At 48.8% G+C, this 21,239-nt stretch overlaps 1 protein-coding gene across 2 annotated transcripts in view; it reads left to right on the forward strand.

The window, feature by feature from the left end:
* The window catches only part of LOC144731194 (contactin-2-like), a 361,376-nt gene that overhangs the window by 290,212 nt on the left and 49,925 nt on the right, over positions 1–21,239 (forward strand). Inside the window, exon 14 of one of the 2 annotated variants that reach the window (XM_078612167.1) lies at positions 18,254–18,429. In XM_078612167.1, coding sequence (XP_078468293.1) covers positions 18,254–18,429 — 176 coding nt within the window. The remainder of the gene's footprint in view (positions 1–18,253; positions 18,430–21,239) is intronic. The other variant, XM_078612166.1, reaches the window with a different exon arrangement.

Here is a 21,239-nt window from a genome sequence, read left to right on the forward strand (position 1 = left end):
TAGCTACCACTATATGAGGACGACCTCAATGCGCGTTTGAGTAGGGAGATTATTCACATTGACTTTGTATTATTAAATAGATTAGGGAGTCTCTTTAATTGCAGACTGTAATACATTTATCTGAAAGGCCAATTTAGTAGATTGATTAAATGTTATTCGATTGCACCAATTAAACAACTTCATCGTCTCGGGGTTTAATCTGCGTACAGGCCCAGTGTGGCTGTGGCTCTGCTGTTGCAAAGAGAATTCGTGAGGCTGCTGCCTTCCCCTAATGCCGACTACAAACTGCGAATCTAATGACAAATAATGCAACACAATAACGTTTACAAAAATGTGATTTAATCTTTCCATTAACCATGATAAACCCGTGAACTGCACTCCAGTTCCACAGTACATCGAAGCAAGTAATACTACACAGCACCAAACATATAAAATATTCTTATTAAAACTATATTTTATGCAACAAATTGTAAGGCAAAGTAATAACACGTTATATTATTGTTATGAAACGGAGCACATCGAAGGAAGTTACCAAATGGGACGTGAGCAGGAAATATTTGGAGTCTGCGTGCGTGAGATGAGTGAAGAGTGGTTATGGGGCTGATCATAAAACGATCAAAGTGGTGGCTTGCGCGTCATTCGTGAAGGCTGAGCAGAGTGGGATTGCGCTTTCTGTTCATACACAAAGCTGGGTTCCACTCGACGCTTTCTAACCAAAGGGGTTTAATGCGTATCTTTTTACACAGCTTCATGGCAGTGTTCTATTCGATTAAAAATATCCACTGTTGAAATAAATTCCTGGCCCCTGGGATGCATCAAATGTTGGGGCCAGTCCGGGAGGGGTTATTTTTAATTACTTTTCCCATTATGTAAATAAGTGGATAATCACTGCATCTAAAGTGCTGCGCCAGTGTTGCTATGTGCAGGGCATTAATGAAGCCTCGTTAGGATGAGAGTGAGTGGTGTGTGAGTGAGTGTGAGTGTGTGTGAATGGCTGTTTTCTGTTTACCAACATCGTTTTTTTTCCGTCAGGTTACGTTGTGCCCAATTATCTTGGCGTTTCAGAGGCACGGGACGGACATCATTAACAGTCCATGTACACGTTGCGAGTAAATATATTTAAGATGCCGTTTCCGTGCAACAGGAGAATCCTGTATCATGCATCCTATAATAATGAAACTGCACGTGTGTGTACACGTGTGTGTTCAGTGTATCGCCGCCCATGACCTCATCCACTGCTGAATGATGGCCTCCCCAAACTGTCGCCATCTGTTCGGGTCTTGCGATGCACCAATCCGCATGGTTTCTGCATACGAGCTGAGTTTATCGCTCCACCTCTTTGGTGGAGATCCCCCAAGGCTGCCTCTCCGTTGTTAGTCTCGACCACCGGACATCGTCCCTTTGAGCCGCTCCGCGTCTTGCCAGAGCTGCTCACTTACTCTCTTTAACAGCTGATTCAATGTCTCTAACTTCGTGTGTGTGTGTTTCTCACCACTGTGGTTCATGTACGGTCACATATCTCTCTCCCACTGGCAGTGCAGTCAGTAACCCTTTCCTCATTCACTTGCAACTCTTACTGCATTAGACACGGCAACGGCGGCACGGTATTCACCAGACTAGGGGACGTGGAGACTTTCGGGGTAACAACATGACGTCTTCTTGAGACCTTTTTTTTGTCGCTGCTCAACCCGAGCTTTGAATGCTCTCATAGTGCATCGTCTTTCTACTGTTCGCCTTTCGGCGTTCTGTGGTCTGACACCGGTGAGACTGGGCGCTAAAGACGACTGTCTCTGGTGCAGGCCAGTCGGTTTCAAAGACAACACATCTATTAGTATTAGAGCATGTTCTTTTGCATGTTCACCACACGCACTGTGTGTGGTTGATGCAGACTTAATTCCTTGCAAAAGGTTTCTATTTGGTGTTTGAACATCTTAACACCTCTAGGGTCAAATGTATTCTTATTTTTATTCGTAGAACGTCTTGGTCGGCACAACGCGTGGACTCTTTCCGAAAAGTCCAAACTTGTCGAGTTGCAAACAGAATTGAAAGAAAACAAAAATAGGGACATAGTTTAGCCTCCTGGATTAGCAGAGGCAGAACTCCATACTTCAGTTCTAGGACTTTAGTGCTTACCATTGTTGCTTTCTCATTTCAAAATGTGTACGTCGTATCTATCAATCGTGCATCGTGCTGTTCTAGTGACATCTCGGTAATATTGATTAACTCGCTATGTATTGATCCTGCATCTTAAAGTCGAGTTATTCTCTCACTATGAGTGCATCGAATTGAGCACGTGAGCATTATTTACAAAGCGAATGTTACGGGGCTGGGGCTGTGGCCCTGTGGTTAGCGCACTGCACTGAGAACCCAGCCACCTGAGTTCGATTCCGGGCCACAGCTAACACCAGTGGCGCGTGATATCATAACCAGTCTCCTTCACTCACCTCTGCTGACCAGCGTTGTGAAGTACGGTCAAACAAACACCGTCACTTGCAGAGTGTGGGCGGAGGCCTTCATCGAGCAGCGGATTGAACAGGGCTGTACATTATTGGTATTGTTTCGATTTAAAGCTTTCGTGACTGCAGGGATTCATCTTCTTGGTTCTTTCGGTAAAGTCACGTAGAAGGGAAGTAATAAAAAAATAAAAATATAACATAATAAAATAATTCTCACGACGTTTCGGCCACAACGCAAGCAGCCGTCCTCAGGTGAAGACCAGGTCTGTGGGGGAGACGCTGATGGCTGCTTGCATTGTGGCCGAAACGTCGTGAGAATTATTTTATTATGTTTTATTTTTATTATTTTATTACTTCCCTTCTACGTGACTTTACCGAAAGAACCAAGAAGATTGTTATTGTTGTTATTTGTTCGTTGCTATTGGTGGGCAACGGAGCTCGTAAAACCACGAGGCACCGTGTGGCAGCGTCGCGCGGCACGGAATGCGACCTTGATTTGAGTCGCCATCTGCGGCTGACACATCTCGTCAAACGATAGGAGAGGGGAAATGAATGCCAGCCTGCGAGTAATCGTGGTTATAATTACAATAACAGATTTTTGTTTTCAAAACTCCTAAATCAGCAATTTTATTTGCCTTACCCTCTGTGCAAATTGCACGCCTGCATCGTATTTCCATAGAAAGAGCTATTTGAAGTACATTTTCAAACGCATTCCAGATTAAATCTGACAATTGAACCTTATCTGGCCAAAAAACACCTCCGCAGATAGCCTAAGCCCAATTGATTTGAATACGGTATTCGGCCTCGGCTTTGATGGATGAGCCAATCAGCAGATTGTGACCCTGCTGTATCGGGTTAAGCAGTGTAACGTGAGGTTAACAGCATTGATTATTTAAAATTAAACACAAATTACCCAGGCCCAACAACCCGCTCATTGTGTTCCACGCAATAGCCGTGACTCGAGGAGGGACCTCAGCCATGCTTCATGCGCTGATGTAATTGCATTCGTGGAGGAGAATGAATGCTAATCGTCGCATTGGAATGTGCAGCAGCATCCCGACATGGGGATCTAAACATGAAAGAGAAGGACAGTGAGTTAACTTTTGCGTGGTGCAGAAGCCAGTGGAGGCATTCCCTCTGGAACCCATGTGTATTCCATGTGTGTTCATGTGTGTTCATGTGTGAACCCATGTGTGTTCCGACATGGGAATCTAAACATGAAAGAGAAGGACAGTGAGTTAATTTTTGCGCGGTGTAGAAGGCAGTGGAGGCATTTCCTCTGGAACCCATGTGTGTTCCATGTGTGTTCATGTGTGAACCCATGTGTGTTCCATACTGCTCGACTGGGGCGGCAGTGGCACGGACGTTAGCGCACCGCACTATGAACCTGGCGACCGCAGTTTGCATCTCCTCCACAGCCAACGTCAGTAATGAGTGATGTCCGAACCGCTACTGGACCTTCCCTTGAGCAACTCCCAAGGCCAGCATGGTGAAGTACTGTCAGGTCAAACGCCCCCTTCACCAACACAGCTTGCGGAGGCTTTCATGCAGACGCGGAATGACGTCATTCCACTTGCGCTGGTCGCCATCGAGTCATCGCCATGTAGGAACCTCCATTTGGAACTCTCGCGGAAGGCAGAATGACACCACCACGTGTTGGAGAACTGCCATTGGAAGCTGACATCACAGGGCGACACGACTTCCAAGATCACTTCATGGCCTCTTCAATCGCAACACAAGCAGTCTTCATCATCTCCGCCTGATGAAGACCGCTTGTGTTGCGATCGAAACGTCGTGGGTTTTTTGCTTTTATTATTTTCAAGTTAATTTAATTATCTGTTTTTTTATTTGCTATCTACGTGACTTCACCGAAAGAACCAAGAATATGAACGTGCAGTGTTTAGTTACTTGGTTGAGATAATCAGTTCGTGCCACTTGAAAACCCAGTTTGATTAAAGGTGGCTGAGACCTGAATTCAAATCCAGGATCTCTGCAGTGATCTGACAAGTTGTAAGCCCTCAGAGCTACCTGGCCATCTGTAACAAGTTTGTCGTTTTATTTAAGAGCATATTCCTGTGTTTTTCGGACTAAGACCGTTGAAGTAGCTTAGAATTGTATGAATCTAACTTTTGCAACGCGCCGTCAAACCGCGTTTTTCCACTCGCGAAGAGAGCGAGAGAGAGACCACTCACGAGGCACGGTTAGCCGGCACCAAATCCTCTCCCCCCCCCGCACACACTCCGTGGTCCTCTGCACACGACATCCTCATTGTCGGTGTTTGCACGCGGGGAGAAACCCAACGCGTGTGAGGGGCACCCCATCCGTCCGATGTGTGTGGCTGTACCACCTGTACCACCTTCTCCTGGCAAGCCACGGGATGACGACCTCGATGTTCTTGCGTGGGCACGTTTGACCGAGTCCATCATTGCGTGTTATACACGCGAGAACATCTGCACACTACACACTGTGCAATTACTTTTAAATCGAGCAGAAGGAAAGAGGCAATGGCAGTCTGTGGTAGCTTCATAACCATTAGACTTAATGGCCCCTTCGTTGCTGTAGCGTGCCGTTGTCAGTGTGCCACGGCATACCGAGGCGGAAAAGTTTCATCTCGAGCAAAGCTTCTTAAAAACACGATTTGTAGCATCATTGTTGAGAGGTGAGATTTTGCCCCCTCATTCCAGGCGTGTGCGTAATCCTTTCGCAGTGTAAAACTCGCGATAAAACTCCGCCCCAGTCGTCACCCTGGCAGCTTCAGCCCCCACCCTCCTGCCAACAAAGAAGATGAATTTGAGGAGCAGCGTTCGTATGCGAGCAATGAATACATTTTATACGGAAATAAAAAAACAAATTTCGTGTTTACAAGAGCTTGGCTCATGATCAGGAAAATATAAATACTGTGCACGGATGAAAACAAATTTTAGGACCTTTGGGGAAAAATAGTCTCTGAGATGGAAAAAAACATTGATAGGGACTTAAATTTAAGAGGCTGAATCACACATTATATTGCAATAAGCTACGTGTATATAAAAAAAAACTTTACTTTTATTGTTTTGATTTCCCCATTTTAAGAGCTCGGGGAAATCGTAATTGTGCTTTAAAGGGAGAAACACCCATCTGTGTCCCCGTGATGCACAGTATCACACCATGGTGCTCATCTCCGTCGGTGGCTCTAGGCGAGCGGTGGACGTCTCGTTGCTGTCGGCGGGAGGCAGCGATGCCGTTGGACAATGACCGCTGCCTTCCCGCAGAGCGACACTTGCGCTGTTAGTCACCCCAGAGGGTGGATGCCACGAGTCAACCCACGATTTCCAATTTTGAGTCGAGCTGCTGTCTGCCGCACTTCCGAGTATAGAAACTCAGCCGCACGAAGTAACGGCCACCCACCGAGCTGCTTCTAATCAAGCGAGAGCGCATGCGGACGAACGCTCCCGGTGGGAGCACATTGCAGCGATTTACAAGGACGTAACTTGATAATTGTTTTTTTACCCTTTTATCTGGCAACAAAACTGACACCTTTTTACAAGGAGTCATGTTTGCATGGACCACAATACCTGCAGTCATAATGCAAACAAAAAACACAACTCTGATAATGTGCACTGTCCTTGAAGTTGATTGACCAGATGACGCCAAAAGGTCCAACCCATGTGAGACTAGGCTCTAAGGAAAGCTGTCTCGGGTGTGGACCAATCAACTTCAAGGACAGTGCACATTATCAGAGTTGTGTTTTTTGTTTGCATTATGACTGCAGGTATTGTGGTCTATGCAAACATGACTCCTTGTAAAAAGGTGTCAGTGTTGTTGCCAGATAGAAGGGTAAAAAACCAATTATCATATTTTTACTGGCAAATGAGGTTCCAATGGTGTAAAGGACGTGACTTGTTTGTGGCGTTCACCTGCACTGGTGTTCACCTGCAGTCCATTGCTTTTGGAGGCAAATTGCTGGTAGATCACACAAATTCATGGGACCCACTGGCTTGCGAAGCTGGCAGAGGTCAGCGCTGCAGCAAGTGCAGCAAGTGGATTGGATCCATCGATGCAGAGCTGTACGTGTCGTCACCTCCAAATGTGTGAGGGTTCTCCAGTTTTCTCCCCTCTTGAAACCAAACAGTCGTTCATTTGAATTGGCCAAATATCCCAACGCAGGACCTTCCTGAAAAAGAGACTTGAGACTCACCGAGGATGTCTTAAATCTGTAACGGGCGTCATTTGCACGATTCAAAACCGATTTGAGGTGGGAGGTGATGGCGCCAGCTGCTTGGGTTTTTTGTGAGGACCGCAGCAGCTGCTGATCATGACGCACCGCCCGCAGGCATCGCAGAGCGCCGGTGTTTTAAACGTTAAATCACGCTAGCATATGTTGTATTGAAGAAACAGTCATAAATGTATCAGATCACGTTACTGTAAAAAAAAAGTATCAAGTAATCGGATTGCTTTTACATTCCTTCAGACACGACTTGGTACACGATCCTACGTCGCGTTATTTGTGGGCCTCTAAATTCTGATTGTTTTTTTTTTAAAGAGACCGTGGCGCGTGAAGGGGTTAACGCCGTTCAGCTGAGCAGAGTTAGGAGAATGGATTGAGCGTTGACGTGGTAATGAGCGCGCCGCTCGTGCGCTTGCCTGTTGCTCGCGTGTCTAATGAGGCTCCTGTGGGTCTCAGCCCAGCGCAGCGTTACTGGAAGCGACGGCTGCAATTTGTTTCACGAGCGAGCGGGTGGACGCTGTTAAAACCACGCGTCCGGGCGGCGGGAGCTGATTGAATAGATCGCTGAGTCTACAGTTAGAATTGTTTTTGGGAGATTTAGTTTTTTTTCCCCTCCCCACTCTTATAATATTGCAATTTAATTCGGGTTAAGTTGGGAGGGGGGGGTTGCTCTTGGTCTGCCAGAGGGGTCCACGTGGACGGTGCAACGAGCAAAGGGAAACTCGCGGCCTTGGCTGTGAATGAGAAAGGAGGATTAGGAATGTCGTGGCAGGATAGTCAGGGTGTCGCGGTCTCACGACGCAATGTAGCACGACGGAAACAGTCGGAGGTTATTATACGGAAGCTGTTGCGATGCTTGCACAGGTTCGGGAGCCCGGCAAGGTAGTGGCTCCCCAGTGGTCGTCGGTCACGAGGAAGACACGAAGCCAAATGTGGGAACCTGTCAGGAGGTCCGTGTGGACATCACCACAGATGGCACTGGCTGTGGTTATCTCTTGACCTCAACCCTGCTGTGTACGGCCCATTTGTCAATCCACTGCTGGATGAGTGCTTCCCCGTGCTGGGCTGAGACCACTGCATTTGATAATGAACATGTGGATACCTGCACAAGGGGACAATTCAAGACTCTCCACTATGTGTGGCTATGAACTCTACAGCACGGAGCGTGAAACTTTGCACTGCTCTAAATATAAATTTGAAGGCAGTGGGTGGGTGAGTGAGTGGGTGAGTGAGCGGGTTAGTGAGCGGGTGAGTAGGTGGGTGGGTTGTTGAGGGGGTGAGTGAGTGGGTGAGGGGGTGAGTGAGCGGGTGAGTGAGCGGGTGAGCAGGTGGGTGGGTTGTTGAGGGGGTGAGTGAGCGGGTGAGTGAGTGAGCGGGTGAGTAGGTGGGTGGGTTGTTGAGGGGGTGAGTGAGTGGGTCAGGGGGTGAGTGAGTGAGTGGGTGAGTGAGTGACCAGGTGAGTAGGTGGGTGGGTTATTGAGGGGGTGAGTGAGTGGGTGAGTGAGCGAGTGAGTGAGCGGGTGAGTGAGCGGGTGAGTAGGTGGGTGGGTTGTTGAGGGGGTTAGTGAGTGGGTGAGGGGGTGAGTGAGTGAGCGGGTGAGTAGGTGGGTGCGTTGTTGAGGGGGTGAGTGAGGGGGTGAGTGAGCGAGTGAGTGAGCGGGTGAGTGAGCGGGTGAGTAGGTGGGTGGGTTGTTGAGGGGGTGAGTGAGGGGGTGAGTGAGCGGGTGAGTGAGCGGGTGAGTAGGTGGGTGGGTTGTTGAGGGGGTGAGTGAGTGAGTGGGTGAGGGGGTGAGTGAGTGAGCGGGTGAGTAGGTGGGTGGGTTGTTGAGTGAGGGGGTGAGTGAGTGGGTGAGTGAGCGGGTGAGTGAGCGAGTGGGTTGTTGAGGAGGTCGTGGTCGTTCTGAACTTGAGTGCTGGCTTCTGGGAGCACTGCGCCCCTCCTGCGAGAGACGCCCAAGCGCTCGTGTCATCTCTGTCTTGCTAATACACCTCATGCTTTATGCATTAACATCATTGTTGGGGGCCGTCTGACCATATATCCATAAAGATAGCATGCACCTCAAGGGGATCTCGAGCATTTTAATAGCCTTGTCTTTAAATCGTATTTTTTTTCCATTTAACTCTTTCAAATAGCCCTGCTTCATTTAGGAAACAATGGTTATCGTGCGCTTAGAAACAATTAGTTTCTATCACGTAAATATTTAAAGCCTGCTGTTTTGTTCCAATGTTCTCCGTCCCGTTTTGGCGACGGGGATTCATGGTGAAATTAAACTGCTCTTTCGTTTTGTCTCTTTCATAATGTTCGATCAAATTTGAATTAGACTCTGTATGAATCCATGCCATCTCGACACTCTGTTGGATTTTCAAGGATGGAAAGTGTTCTTTCTGTCATGTTAATATCTGCAAAATGCACGTGTTGTAAATGAACACGTGATGTTAGGGGCATTCTAGGTCATTGTTTTCAAGCAGCAGGTGTTTAAGCTGCAAAACTCGAGGCCGGCTTTGAGTTTGAGTTTCCCTCGCAGCGATTCGTGTGTGGGCTTTAATTTTTCCACTTTCTTGTGCGCAGTTGACTACAGCAACGCATAACACAATTTGAAAATGTATTTCAAACACGTCAACATTCTCATAAAATTATTGTCTACGACGTTGCCTGCAGCAGGAGCTTCAAAAGCCATTCTGTTGTAGCAATTCTTCGTGACAAATGTCATCCGATGTTACAGTGCAATAGTGTCCCTATTGTGTCACGTGACAGGTGGGAAAAGCGGTGATGAAGTGGGCTGCACCCCGTGCTGTCGACCAAGTGACCCGAGTTTAATTCCCGGCCACGGCTGACATCGGTGGCGAGTGCCCTCTTCCCTTTACTAACCCGCAGTGACCTGTGTGGTGAAGTATGGTCAAATTACCCCCACGACCGACACAGTTTGGGAAGACCCTCATCCTGCAGTGGATTGACAAAAATGGCTTTACATGACAGTGTTCATCATTCTGTGGCCAGAGCACTTGACTCACATCGTAAAGGTTGCAAGGTCATTGACCCAGCCAATGGTCTCCCCGGAATTTACAGCAATTGTTCCAGAGATCTACGTCCTCATCATGGGAATATGGAATTTCCACCAGGGGAGATGAGCTCGTTTAAGCAGGTAGACACATTTACTTTTGATGGTGACATTTGGCCTGTGATTAAACCGAATTGGTCTCTGCCCAACCTCCAGTGATTGCACAAAAAAACCCAACATAAATTTTTACTTGTAAGCTAATCCAGCATACTCCATTTCTGAGGACTGACGTCGTTATAATTGCCTTGAGGCAAAACATTTTGTGCCAGGGCATACGCAGGAGTTGCACCTCGTGTAGATTAAGAGACCAATTGAAGTGACTTCAAATGTATTTCTGTGATGCCTTCCCTGGGCCATTTCCTGACACCGAGCGATGCACTGATTGTGAAAGTTGCGGATTAAAATTCCATCTTACCACACGATGAAAATGGCGCATCCTTAATAAAATAAAAAAGATTACAGCCGCTGATGGATGTAAGCCTCCCTCCCCACGCCAAGTGAGGCGTGTCGATTCGTTGACCACTCTTCTCCAGATCCGGCTGATAGGATGCAGTAAGAGATCTCACAGAAGGGAGGGAGCAATGCCATGATGGCCAAGATCACCTCTTGGCGAAGGTCCACACAAGTGTCCCCGCACGGCGAGCGTGCCGTAGACTCGGGGGGGGATTTATTCCGATCGGTGGCAATCAGCTCCGCGTCCCCTCCACCTCTCACTCCCCGCAGGCAGCGATGCTGTTGAGTGAGCAGCATCGCTAAAGTTTCACATTAGATTTTACTCGCTTGTTTGCCCGTCCTAGGACGGAAGTTGTAATATTTACGAAAAAATTGAGCAGAGTATAATTGTATCTTGTGTCAATGTAATGGCAGTGCATCTTGCACGAAAGTACGTCATCAAACACTTCACTGCATTTCGCTGTAGCACTGTATTAATGTCAGTGATTCTTGCACAAAACTATCTCAAAAACACCTCGCTTCATGTCACTGTAGCACTGTATATAACTGACCTTCAATTTGAGAATAGGGTTTCCCCTTTTTCTGGCAACAAATCAGGTGTTAAAACACGAAACTGAAACCTTTTACAAGGTTTGTATGTTTTTGTTTGCATTCTGACCACAAGTATTAATGCACACATGATTCCTTGTAAAAGGTTTCAGTTTGGTGTTTTAACAACTTAACACACCTGTTTTGTTGCTAGAAAAAAGGGGAAAAACCTATTCTCATGTTTTGATACAGATTTGTTCAAATTAACTGCTCTGATACTTTATTTTCTTCTGCTTTCAGTCGCTGGGGTTAAAATAAATTGGAATTCGATACAATATCTGGAAAATCACCGAGAAATGTCTATTTTACTATAATGTTGAAGCATAAATTAGACTTACCTTTTGTCTCAAGTGCTGAAGAAATCAATGAAGACACCAAATCCACTTTGTTGCTGCGTAGAATTATTTCGTAGATTCACTTTCAATAAAGAAACGTCAAACTTAAAGCGAATTTGCGAAAAAAAAATGTATTTCCGCTCGACCTTCCTCTGTGTGAGTGTAAAAATCCACGCGGTCATGACGTGGGGGGGGGGGTATGCGGCATGTGGAGTGACGTCACGCGCGTTACACACAAACAGACCTTCTTGGCTCATCATAGTAGTAATATTTCCCCCTCGAAGTGACTGAGAACTGCCGTGCACGTCTCTGGCTGTAACCGGCCCGGCGCAGCACGAGGCTTGCGCCACCATGGTTTCTGTGAACTCGCTTCCACTCCCCTCTAACACCCCCCTCCCCTATCCCCTCTGTGTGTGTTTTAACACGGTTCAACACACTTCTGGGTGGCTTACGCTATGCCAAACCAAATCTTAGATTTATTAATTTTCCACCATGTTTTACACTGGAAACTCAGCCCATTCCTGGTGCGAGTCTTTTCCACGGTGACCCCGTGACCTCTCTGAGAGCAGCCCCCTTGGCGAAGGGAGCTTTGCGGGGTGCGTGGCCCGGGTGCAGCTCCCAGGCTGCCCTGCCGGCCCGGGCTCAGCCCACCCACATTCCCAGTTCACGACTCGCGAGCTCTTAACCACTCAGAATCAGAAAGGGTTTTATTCGCCATGAAAGTTTGCACAAACAAGGAATTTACTATGGCAGGAAGGTGCATACATTCAACATGTAGGAATCTTAAAACTTAAATAAGTGGTATACAGTCTAACTATACTAAAATTACAAAGTCTAACTAATACTCAGGGGCTAAAGTATGTAAAATTTTGAATAAGTATACAATATAAAATGTAAACTAGCCGTAATATACAATCCTAAAATACAAAAATACAAATAGGGTAACATGTTGTAAATATGGCAAGGTGTAATTTTGTAGATAAAATGTTAAAGTAAAGTGTAAAAGTCATTTTAAGCCCTTTGGCCTTGCTGAAGAGGCCAACAGCGGATGGGAAGAAACTGTTTTTTTTCACTGAGATGCCGATGCTGAAATCTGGCATCACGTTCTGAACTCCCAACAGTAACGGATTGTGCTGCACTGCCCTCTGTTGTCCACCACAGAGCCCCACAGCCGATGTGGCTTAGGCATGGTGGTCACTATTCCGAGCACCATCCAGGCTCAACGCCGCTTAGCTTCCGAGGTGTGACGAGACCGGGCGCGTTCCAGGAGATCTTGACACTGGCCTTGCCGGAATCCCATTGAGAGGTTCTTCATTCCCACACGGCGAGATGTTGTATTCCACTCGGCGTCTCTTGTGAACATGACAGACGTGTCATGTTGGTGTGCCGAGAGAATGGATGCAACGGATCCGTGAGCGTGTTCGCAAGTGGGTTGGTGCATTAGCAGGCTGCGGGGCTGCCGTTGCGAACAACTCTGCCTCGTGCTGCTGTGGAGACAAACACTCTGCTGCTGAAGGTTTTTATTCCCTGAGAATGATTTGCACGCTCAAGAAAAGCCAGATCGGATCTGTGCAAGGCACGGTCGTCCATGACGGCTGGCGGAGCGAGGCTGCCCTCGAGATGACATCCCTGTCGTTCAGAATCGACGCGTGTCCTCAAAGTGACGTTCGGCACGTTGGGCGTTCAGTTTGAATTGAAGCGCGTCACATGGGGCAGGCGCGTGGGAAATGAAGCCCAGCTGATTGTAACACCATCACAAAGCGCGTTATTTCCACCCTCCAGCCAGTGTAATAATTATCAGTCTCAGACGAGGGCACAGGGGGCAGGAGAGCGGAAGCTGCCCACCCAAGCTACTGGATAAAGCCTCTTTCGGACACATTTCACCACCACCATAGCAGCCCTTTATCACTCAACTGTTTAGTGTTCACCAGTGTAATTGTTGACGTGGAATGTTCTGTTGGACGGGTCCATTGAGATGCCGTAGCGTTTAGGAGGAGATCCGTGCAGCTCCAAAGGGGAACAGCTGTATTCATTAATTAAATGAAGTGCACGTTTATTAAAGCAGGTGACGGCCCCTTCAGAGTCGATGTTGGTTTTTTGCACGAGCGATCTGGACATGTTTTTATTTACTCATGGATAATTATTTAGTTGGGGGGGGCGATGGTGCAGTAGCTCATGCAGCTCATGCACTGCACGACGAACACGGCCGTCTGAGTTATATTCCTGGCCATGGCTGACACATCAGCGGTGTTGTCTGAACCATTCCTTGCTCCCTCTTTCACCAGCCCCCACTTGCTAGCGTGGTGATGTAGGGCTTAACAACCCCCCTTGACAGCTGCAGCATGGCGAAGCCTTTATCCAGCAGTGGATGAGAAAGGGTTGTAAACTATTGCGATTTAATAATTAACTACGCATCATCCTTCCAGAGCAGACACCACCCGTACCACCACCTTTGTGGTGAGCGAGCAGCGCTTTGCCCAGTGCAGAGTCCGCTGGGCAGCGCGAGGCATGCGGCGTCAGCGTGCCACGGTCGTGCCGGCGGGGGTTGCTGCGGAGATGAAAATGCAGGATCTCATCGGTGGTGGCTCAGCGCTCTGACTCCTGAGTGACCCAGCCACTTATGGAGATTATTATTTCACATCAAGCGCATTGAGAATATTAATTATCCCCAACGAGTAGAGCGTGGCACTCGACTGCATTAAAAGCCCCGAGGCAATGGTGGAAATTTCCCATCCCTGTTGCCCTGCAGTCGGGGGCCGGTCTCTCCGCCGCGTGTCGCCTTCCCACAAATTAGCGCCCATTCGATCGATCCCAGATCGAAGTTAAGAATGAAAAATATGGGACAATTTAGAAACAAACCTCGTGGAGAGAAGTATCCAGTGAGTGCGGATGAGCCAAAGTACGGAACCCAAACCACATGCGTGGCTAAATGTCAGCATTGCTGCCGATTGAATAAGGGGAGAGAGATGGCTCTTTAGACGGAGAGCCCACGGACATAGCCTTGAAATGAAGGCTGAAAATAAATTAAAAGTGCGAATGAGACCAGGAGAGAAGGGCAAACAGAGACACCAGCGCATTATTCAACACGCATACTAAACGGCAACGAGATGTGTGGATCACCGCAGTGAGCCGCGCATGCCTGGCTGCCACAAGCCAACGGATTTTAAATCCCAGTGGATGTGTTCTAAATGAAATTCCCACGCCGTAGCTGTGCTGGCCACACGGCATTGCATTGATTCTTGAGGATCCCGCTGTGATGGATATTTCAGCGATCTGGCAACAGTGAGAGCCCAGCCCTGGCTGGTGTTAAGCGACCGAGTGTGTTGCATGCCCACGTACAGCGTTTCTCTTAATCCACTGCTGGATGAGGAGCCTCCCCCGTCCTCTTGAGTTTGTGCTGGATAAACGAGTTACTCATTTATTTATGGCTTTTTGTTTTTTCCCAGCAGGAAGGGTTGGCAGCATTTGATTGGAAGTGCATACTTAGTTTCCTCTTTATCTCATTTCAATTTCCATTGTAAAAAAAATGCATAGTAATCTAACATTATTTTCGTGAAGTCAAAAAATGAAGAAAGCCTTAGTTTATTTCCCGACAGAAATATAATATGTTCATATTGATCGTCTTTACGAGCATTGTCATGCTGCCAGGTCCGGACAGAGACAAGACAGAGACCCCCCGTGTAGCCTGTAACAGACTGTTGGGGCAAGCGAGCACCTATGACGGCCGGCACGGCACACGAGGAGGTGGTAGGCCAGCACTACGCCCGGCCGCCTTTGTCTCCCTAGTGGTGATGTTTATACTCCGCACCAGGTACTGATTTGAGGCTTAGTCAACCTAGGGGAGGACCAGGACCAATTCAGATAATCCTCACTGGTGTTGGCTGTGAGGGGGAATCGAACTCGGGTCGCCGGGTTTATAGCGCAGCATGCTAACCGCTACACCACCGCTCCCCACGGACACAGAGACACACACACAGAGACACACAGACACAGAGACACAAAGACAAAGATCCCCCATTTAGCCTTAACAGACTGTAGGGGCAAGTGCTGTTAGCGAGCACCTATGAAGGCCGGCACAGCACACGAGGGGGTGGGTGGCCAACACCACGCCCGGCCGCCTTTGTCTCCCTAGTGGCGGTGTTTACACATCGCACCAGGTACTAATTTAAGGCTGAGTCGACCTAGGGGAGACCCGGGACCGGTTCAGATAATCGTCACTGGTGTTGGCCGTGAGCGGGAATCGAACCCGGGTCGCTAGGTTCATAGCGCAGCGCGCTAACCGCACACAGAGACACACAGACACTCACACAGAGACACACACAGACACACAAACAGACACACACAGACACACACACACACAGACACACACAGACACACACAGACACACACACAGAGACACACAGACACACACACAGAGACACACACAGAGACACACACACAGACACACACACACAGAGACACAACACAGACACACACACAGAGACACACAGACACACACACACGCAGAGAGACACACAAACAGACACACAGAGACACACACACACAGAGAAACACAGACACACACACACAGAGACACACACACAGACACACACACAGACACACACAGACACACACACACAGAGACATACACAGAGACACACACAGAGACACACACACACACACAGACACACACAGAGACACACAGAGACACAGACACATACACACAGACACACACACACGCAGAGACGACCCGGTCAGTGCATGAACACTGTCAGCCTTCGTTGGAGAGTGGCCAAGGGTCACTGAATCCCACCCCCGAAGGCAGGCAGGGGTTGAGAAAGCGCTCGGAGCAATAGGTCGTACGACCAGAAAACCACGCACTCTAATCTGGAGCTCATTCAATTAAGTGCAATTATCGAATATGGAATTACTAGGTTTTATAATCGATTAATCGGCAGCCCTTTTAACTGAGCGTGCGGGAATTCACCACGGCGCACGCCGAGTGTGACGCGGCGATGGTGATGACGATGACGACGCAGACGACGGCGACAGTGATGACATCACCAGTCCCCGTCCGGCTCGACCTGGAGCCCTTCACGCGCTGCCGTTCCCCCGGTCCGCGTTCTTCGTCACCGCTTCGCGTGACCACCTGCAGCGGCTGCGATGAGCCGCTGCATCCGACGCGACGAACCGGTTCGCGAGCCACGTGGCCACGCTACTTCGAGTCGCAGGACACGCTGCATGCGCAGTGCGGTTAATACTAATGGGATCTCCGTGTGTAGCGTAACCATCAATATTCATGATGCCGTGCGTGCATAATGCCACGAATATGAAATGAAGCAAATTATTTGAGTTGCCAGTCGTGCCAAAGGACAAATAGCAAAACATTCAACACATTTGTCAACAAAAGTTATATTTTAAGTCAAATATATATTAGGAAACATATCAGGTGGTGTCCTATGCAGCGTTGTTGACGAATGTGTTGAGATTGTTGTTAGTTATGAATACAGATGAGATGAACATGGCACAGTGTGTTGTTTTTTTAGTGCCTATGACCAGATCGCCCAGAATGCACCCCACCTCGTCAAACCTCCGAAGCTGAGCCTGGACAGCGCTCGGGTGGATAACCCACAATGCATAGCAGATGTTGTAGTCTCCGGCGCTCGGTGATGAGCAAGAGAGGGTAGTGCATTACAGTCCAGTGTTGTACTGTACTTGTATGCTACCGTGCAGCACTCCCCGCCTCTCGAGTGTGGCTGGGACGCCACTAACGGGCGACAGTGTTGCGGCTGTCCCTTTGGATTCTAATTTCTGATCGACGAAGCTTGAAGCCCATATCCGACAGCCCATGAAATGCAGCCCGACTTACATGGATGCATGCCAGAATCTCGAGACGTGTGATCCTTTGTAGTGTACGGTAAGAACGCCGCTGTTGACGTCCCTAGATCAATGATCGGACTTAGTACCGAAGGCTTCGCTGTTCCTGCCCCACTGTGTGGAATCTTGTGTCCTTCTCTTTCATTCTGCTGAATTCATCATCAAGAGACGCTCTTAAACTCACACGATGTCAACGGCAGCCAGATTTGCAACTGTGATTTGACAGCTGTGAACTGGCAAGTGTAATTTATGTTTTTTGTGTATAATATTGAACATTTGCTGGGTTTTTTTCTCTCTGCACATTATTCCGTTACCTTTTTGGCACGTGGTTGTTTATGTTGATCTGCCTGTGTAACGTGCGCTGTCATTTTTTATTCTCCGTTGCTGACTCCAGCTTGAGCTGGGTTCTTCCAGCCAAACTCAAACGTCTGTGTTGAACACAGGGGCCAGTGTCCGAGAGAGCAAGGAGACCACTCGCTGTGTGGCAGGGCTCGTGAGGGAGTGGGCGGGGCTCGTGAGGGAGTGGGCGGGGCTAGTGAGGGAGTGGGCGTGGTGATGTGGGAGTGTGCGGGGCTAGTGAGGGAGTGTGCGGGGCTAGTGAGGGAGTGGGCGGGGCTAGTGAGGGAGTGGGCGGGGCTAGTGAGGGAGTGGGCGGGGCTCGTGAGGGAGTGGGCGTGGTGATGTGGGAGTGGGCGGGGCTAGTGAGGGAGTGGGCGTGGTGATGTGGGAGTGGGCGGGGCTGACGGAGGGAGAGGGCTATGATTAAGCCTCCAAGAGATTCCGATCAACCAACCCGATGACTGGCAAGAGCATGGGGAGGGCTTCATTCAGAGCGGGATTGACAAGCGACTATCAATTATTAAATAGTTAATTATTACAGGAAGAGAATCAGTCGACCCCCAGCTAGGTTTTAGACTTGTAAAATAGTGAAGTAATTACTAATATTGCCCCATATCTGCCCAGCCAATCACATTCTGGTGGTGTGCGCACAAAGACAAAGATCCGCGTATCGCCTGAACAGACTAGCACCTATGAAGGCCGGCACGGCGTGCAAGGGGGTGGGTGGGCAGCACCATGCCTGGCCATCTTTGTCTCGCCGGTGGCGATGTTTACACATCGTGCCAGCTACTTATTTGAGGCTGAGTCGACCTAGAGGATGCCCAGGACCAGACAGGATAATCATCACTGGTATTGCCTTTGAGCGGGAGCTTGGGTTGCTGGTTCGATAGTGCAGTGCACTAACCACTACACTACCGCTCCCTGCTGTCTTTGCGCACACGCACACGCGCACGCACACAGACCGAACGAGCATCACGCTGGCACCGAGCGGGGCGTCCGTGACGGTGGGCGGCCAGGTCACCCTGCAGTGCCGGGCCATCCCCGACCCGTCGCTGGACGTGGCCTTCGAGTGGAAGCTGCACGACCGGTCCATCGACACGGACGACAAGAACCCGCACTACTCGCGCGTGCGTGGGGTGAGCTGGGATCCGTGCATCACCACCGAGCCCCATGCCCACGATTCACGCATCAACACCAAACCCCATGGCCACTAGCATGGGAAGTAAAAGTGTGGGAAGTTCGATACCTGGCTGGGCATGAGATGCCACAAACAGGGGCTCCAACCACACTCCCCAGCATGATGGGACCCACGTTTCCATAGGAATCCAAATTATTAGAACGTTGTTAATAATTAACCTGGCCTCCTTCACTTACGGCTGAAATATGGTCTCCTGAAATTAGGGTAAGTGCCAAAACAGCCTCCAAATGTCACAGGATAAAGGCTTTATTACGTCATCATGGGAGGTGCTGTAGTAGAGAGCTCAACTCACAATCTGAAGCCAATGAATTTGATTCGCAGTCAGTTGTATACGTTACAGACAATTCAAAAGCATTCGACTTGGTCAAAATTTATGTGATTATGCAAGTTATCACACCGACCGAGGTCTGGATGAAAATATTTTCAAATCATGAAAACCATAAACAAAACTGGAAGAGCCACGTGGAGACGACATGAAGAAAACCGATTAAGAGGGAGGGGAGTCCAATATACGATTGCACACTGCAGAATTTAGAACATAAGTTTTGAAAATTGGTTTCGACGAGCAAATGAGTAAAACATTAACCATCTCAAATGCGTTGAAGTTGTGGTCATTACAACATCCAGTGGGATTGAACGACAGGAAATGTTTTAAGAACTTGATGAACAGATTTGCAAAGTTGAGACATCTCTCAGAGGGATACAACTGTAAAACACAGCAGGGGGCATGCACCCAGGGCGCATAGTGAAAGTGCTCCGCAGTCGAAACGATTCGGCGTACGAGGCCGACGAGACATTTTCAATCAACGTTTACTCCGTGCTACGACATTACGGATCAGAAGCATGGACATTAAACGAAGAGGAAAGTCTTGATATGAAGCATTGAGTTTTGTTTAGAGACCGAAGGTGCATCTTGTGGATTAGAGAATGTATGGAGGTTACCAACCTCGACATAACTGTTCCAGACACAAGTGGACCTTAACAGGACACCGCTCAGAAGGATGACTACCGATGCTCAAGGATGATGTCAAAGTGAGAACGCCCGAGGTCTCTTCCGCAGAGGAGATGGAGCAATGACAGACATCTGACAGATGCCAGGTGGATTATTGCATCGCAGGATCCTGAGAGGCGACAGTGGCTTTGAGAGGCCTTCATCTAGCAGTGGATTGACTATGGCTGATGACGATAATCACTTTAGCACCACTGCACCCAGGGAGCTCGCCAAATATACAAACAGAAAGTTGCATGTTCGTGACACTACGGGATGCATAGATTGACACCGCCGTAGATTCTACAGGAACTGCTCCAGCTTAAAAGGATTGGTTCGTGAGTAATATCGCCACGCTAAATCATTTCACCTCGTTGAATTTTCACGGTGCCAATCCGTTCCATCTCGATCCAACCACGGGTCTCGGAGTAAAGGGAGCAAGCGCGAAGGATACGGGGAAGAAAGAGTAGACGGGAGCAAGATCACACGAGCAACGAGCGGCTTTGTAGTTGACGCACAGGTGAATAGCAGCCCAGTGCAGGGACCCGGAGGACAGGTGTAATGCTTGATAAGTCGAATTTTTCGGCGGCTCTTAATTGTTTCCACTTACCGTGTTGACCACTGTTGGTGGTGGGAAGGGAAATCAAACGCTTCTGGGTGTCTAAAAGCTCATGGCGAGGTGGCTCCGTGCCTCTCTGCGTAAAGCCGCCGCGTTGCCGCAGAGTCGCTCTGAACGCGCACGGCGTCTGGGCTGCGGTGCCGCTGATAAGAGGAGCGGCGGCCGAGCGAGTGTACCGCACCCTGCCGCACCCCTCTGCATTCTGGGCGCTCCCTCTGCTCTCACAGCTGCTGCCGCTGCTTATCTCACGAGCAGACGTGCGGTTACGCTGTTTGTGTTAGCTTCCCTTTCTCTCCTCTGTGTGTGTGTGTGTCCCAGTCTCTGTTAGCGTGTCTGTGCATAGAATACATTACTGATAATGACTTAAGTCAGTGGAAGCTTTTAAACGCTTTGCAACTAAGTTTGAGACTTTGAATGCCTTCCGCTTTGTCCGTCGATGATGGGAGAGCGGTCACGATAACTCTGGTAGAGATGATGCAGTGTGAGTGAGATGCGTGAATATGAAGTCGTGTCGCTGTTTGAGACTACCCCTGTATAAACTCGACATTTCAGTCAAAGGTTCGCCCAAAATTTGATGACAAGAACTAGCGCTGATAGAATTTGCCTTGTAGGCCAAGGCAGCCACACTCCCCTACCCCCCTCCCAATGCCATCACCATTCCAGCCGTGGAGATGGAGCAACAAAATGCACTCGTGTGCAGATGCTGGGTGGATTATTATTACATCAGAAGAGAGGGAAAGATGGCAGCTTATTGGGTGGGGGGTCTTCCTCCAGCAGTGGATTGACCATGGCTGCTGATGATCATGAAGATTGGTCACTGGAGCATGATGTGACCATCAGATGAAGCCAATGCTAAAAGCTTCCCCATGTATCTGCAGCTTGGATGGTGCACGGGCATTCATGTGGTGCGGAATGTTAGATTTACTCTCGATGGAATGGGTGTAAATATAGGCTGGCAGCCAGACACACTACATTTGGCTCTGCATGAAGGGAAGGAATAACACAGAAGTCGCCACGTGCAACAAACCTGATTCACAATTTTATTCGGTCTGAACTATGATACTCAGCCTCCTACCATGTATGAGGTGGCACAGCCTGAGCACGATTGTGCACGATTGTGCACGTGTGTGTTACACGTGTG

This window comes from Lampetra planeri, chromosome 38, assembly GCF_965212315.1.
Source record: "Lampetra planeri chromosome 38, kcLamPlan1.2.h2, whole genome shotgun sequence".
Taxonomy (NCBI): Eukaryota; Metazoa; Chordata; class Hyperoartia; order Petromyzontiformes; family Petromyzontidae; genus Lampetra; species Lampetra planeri.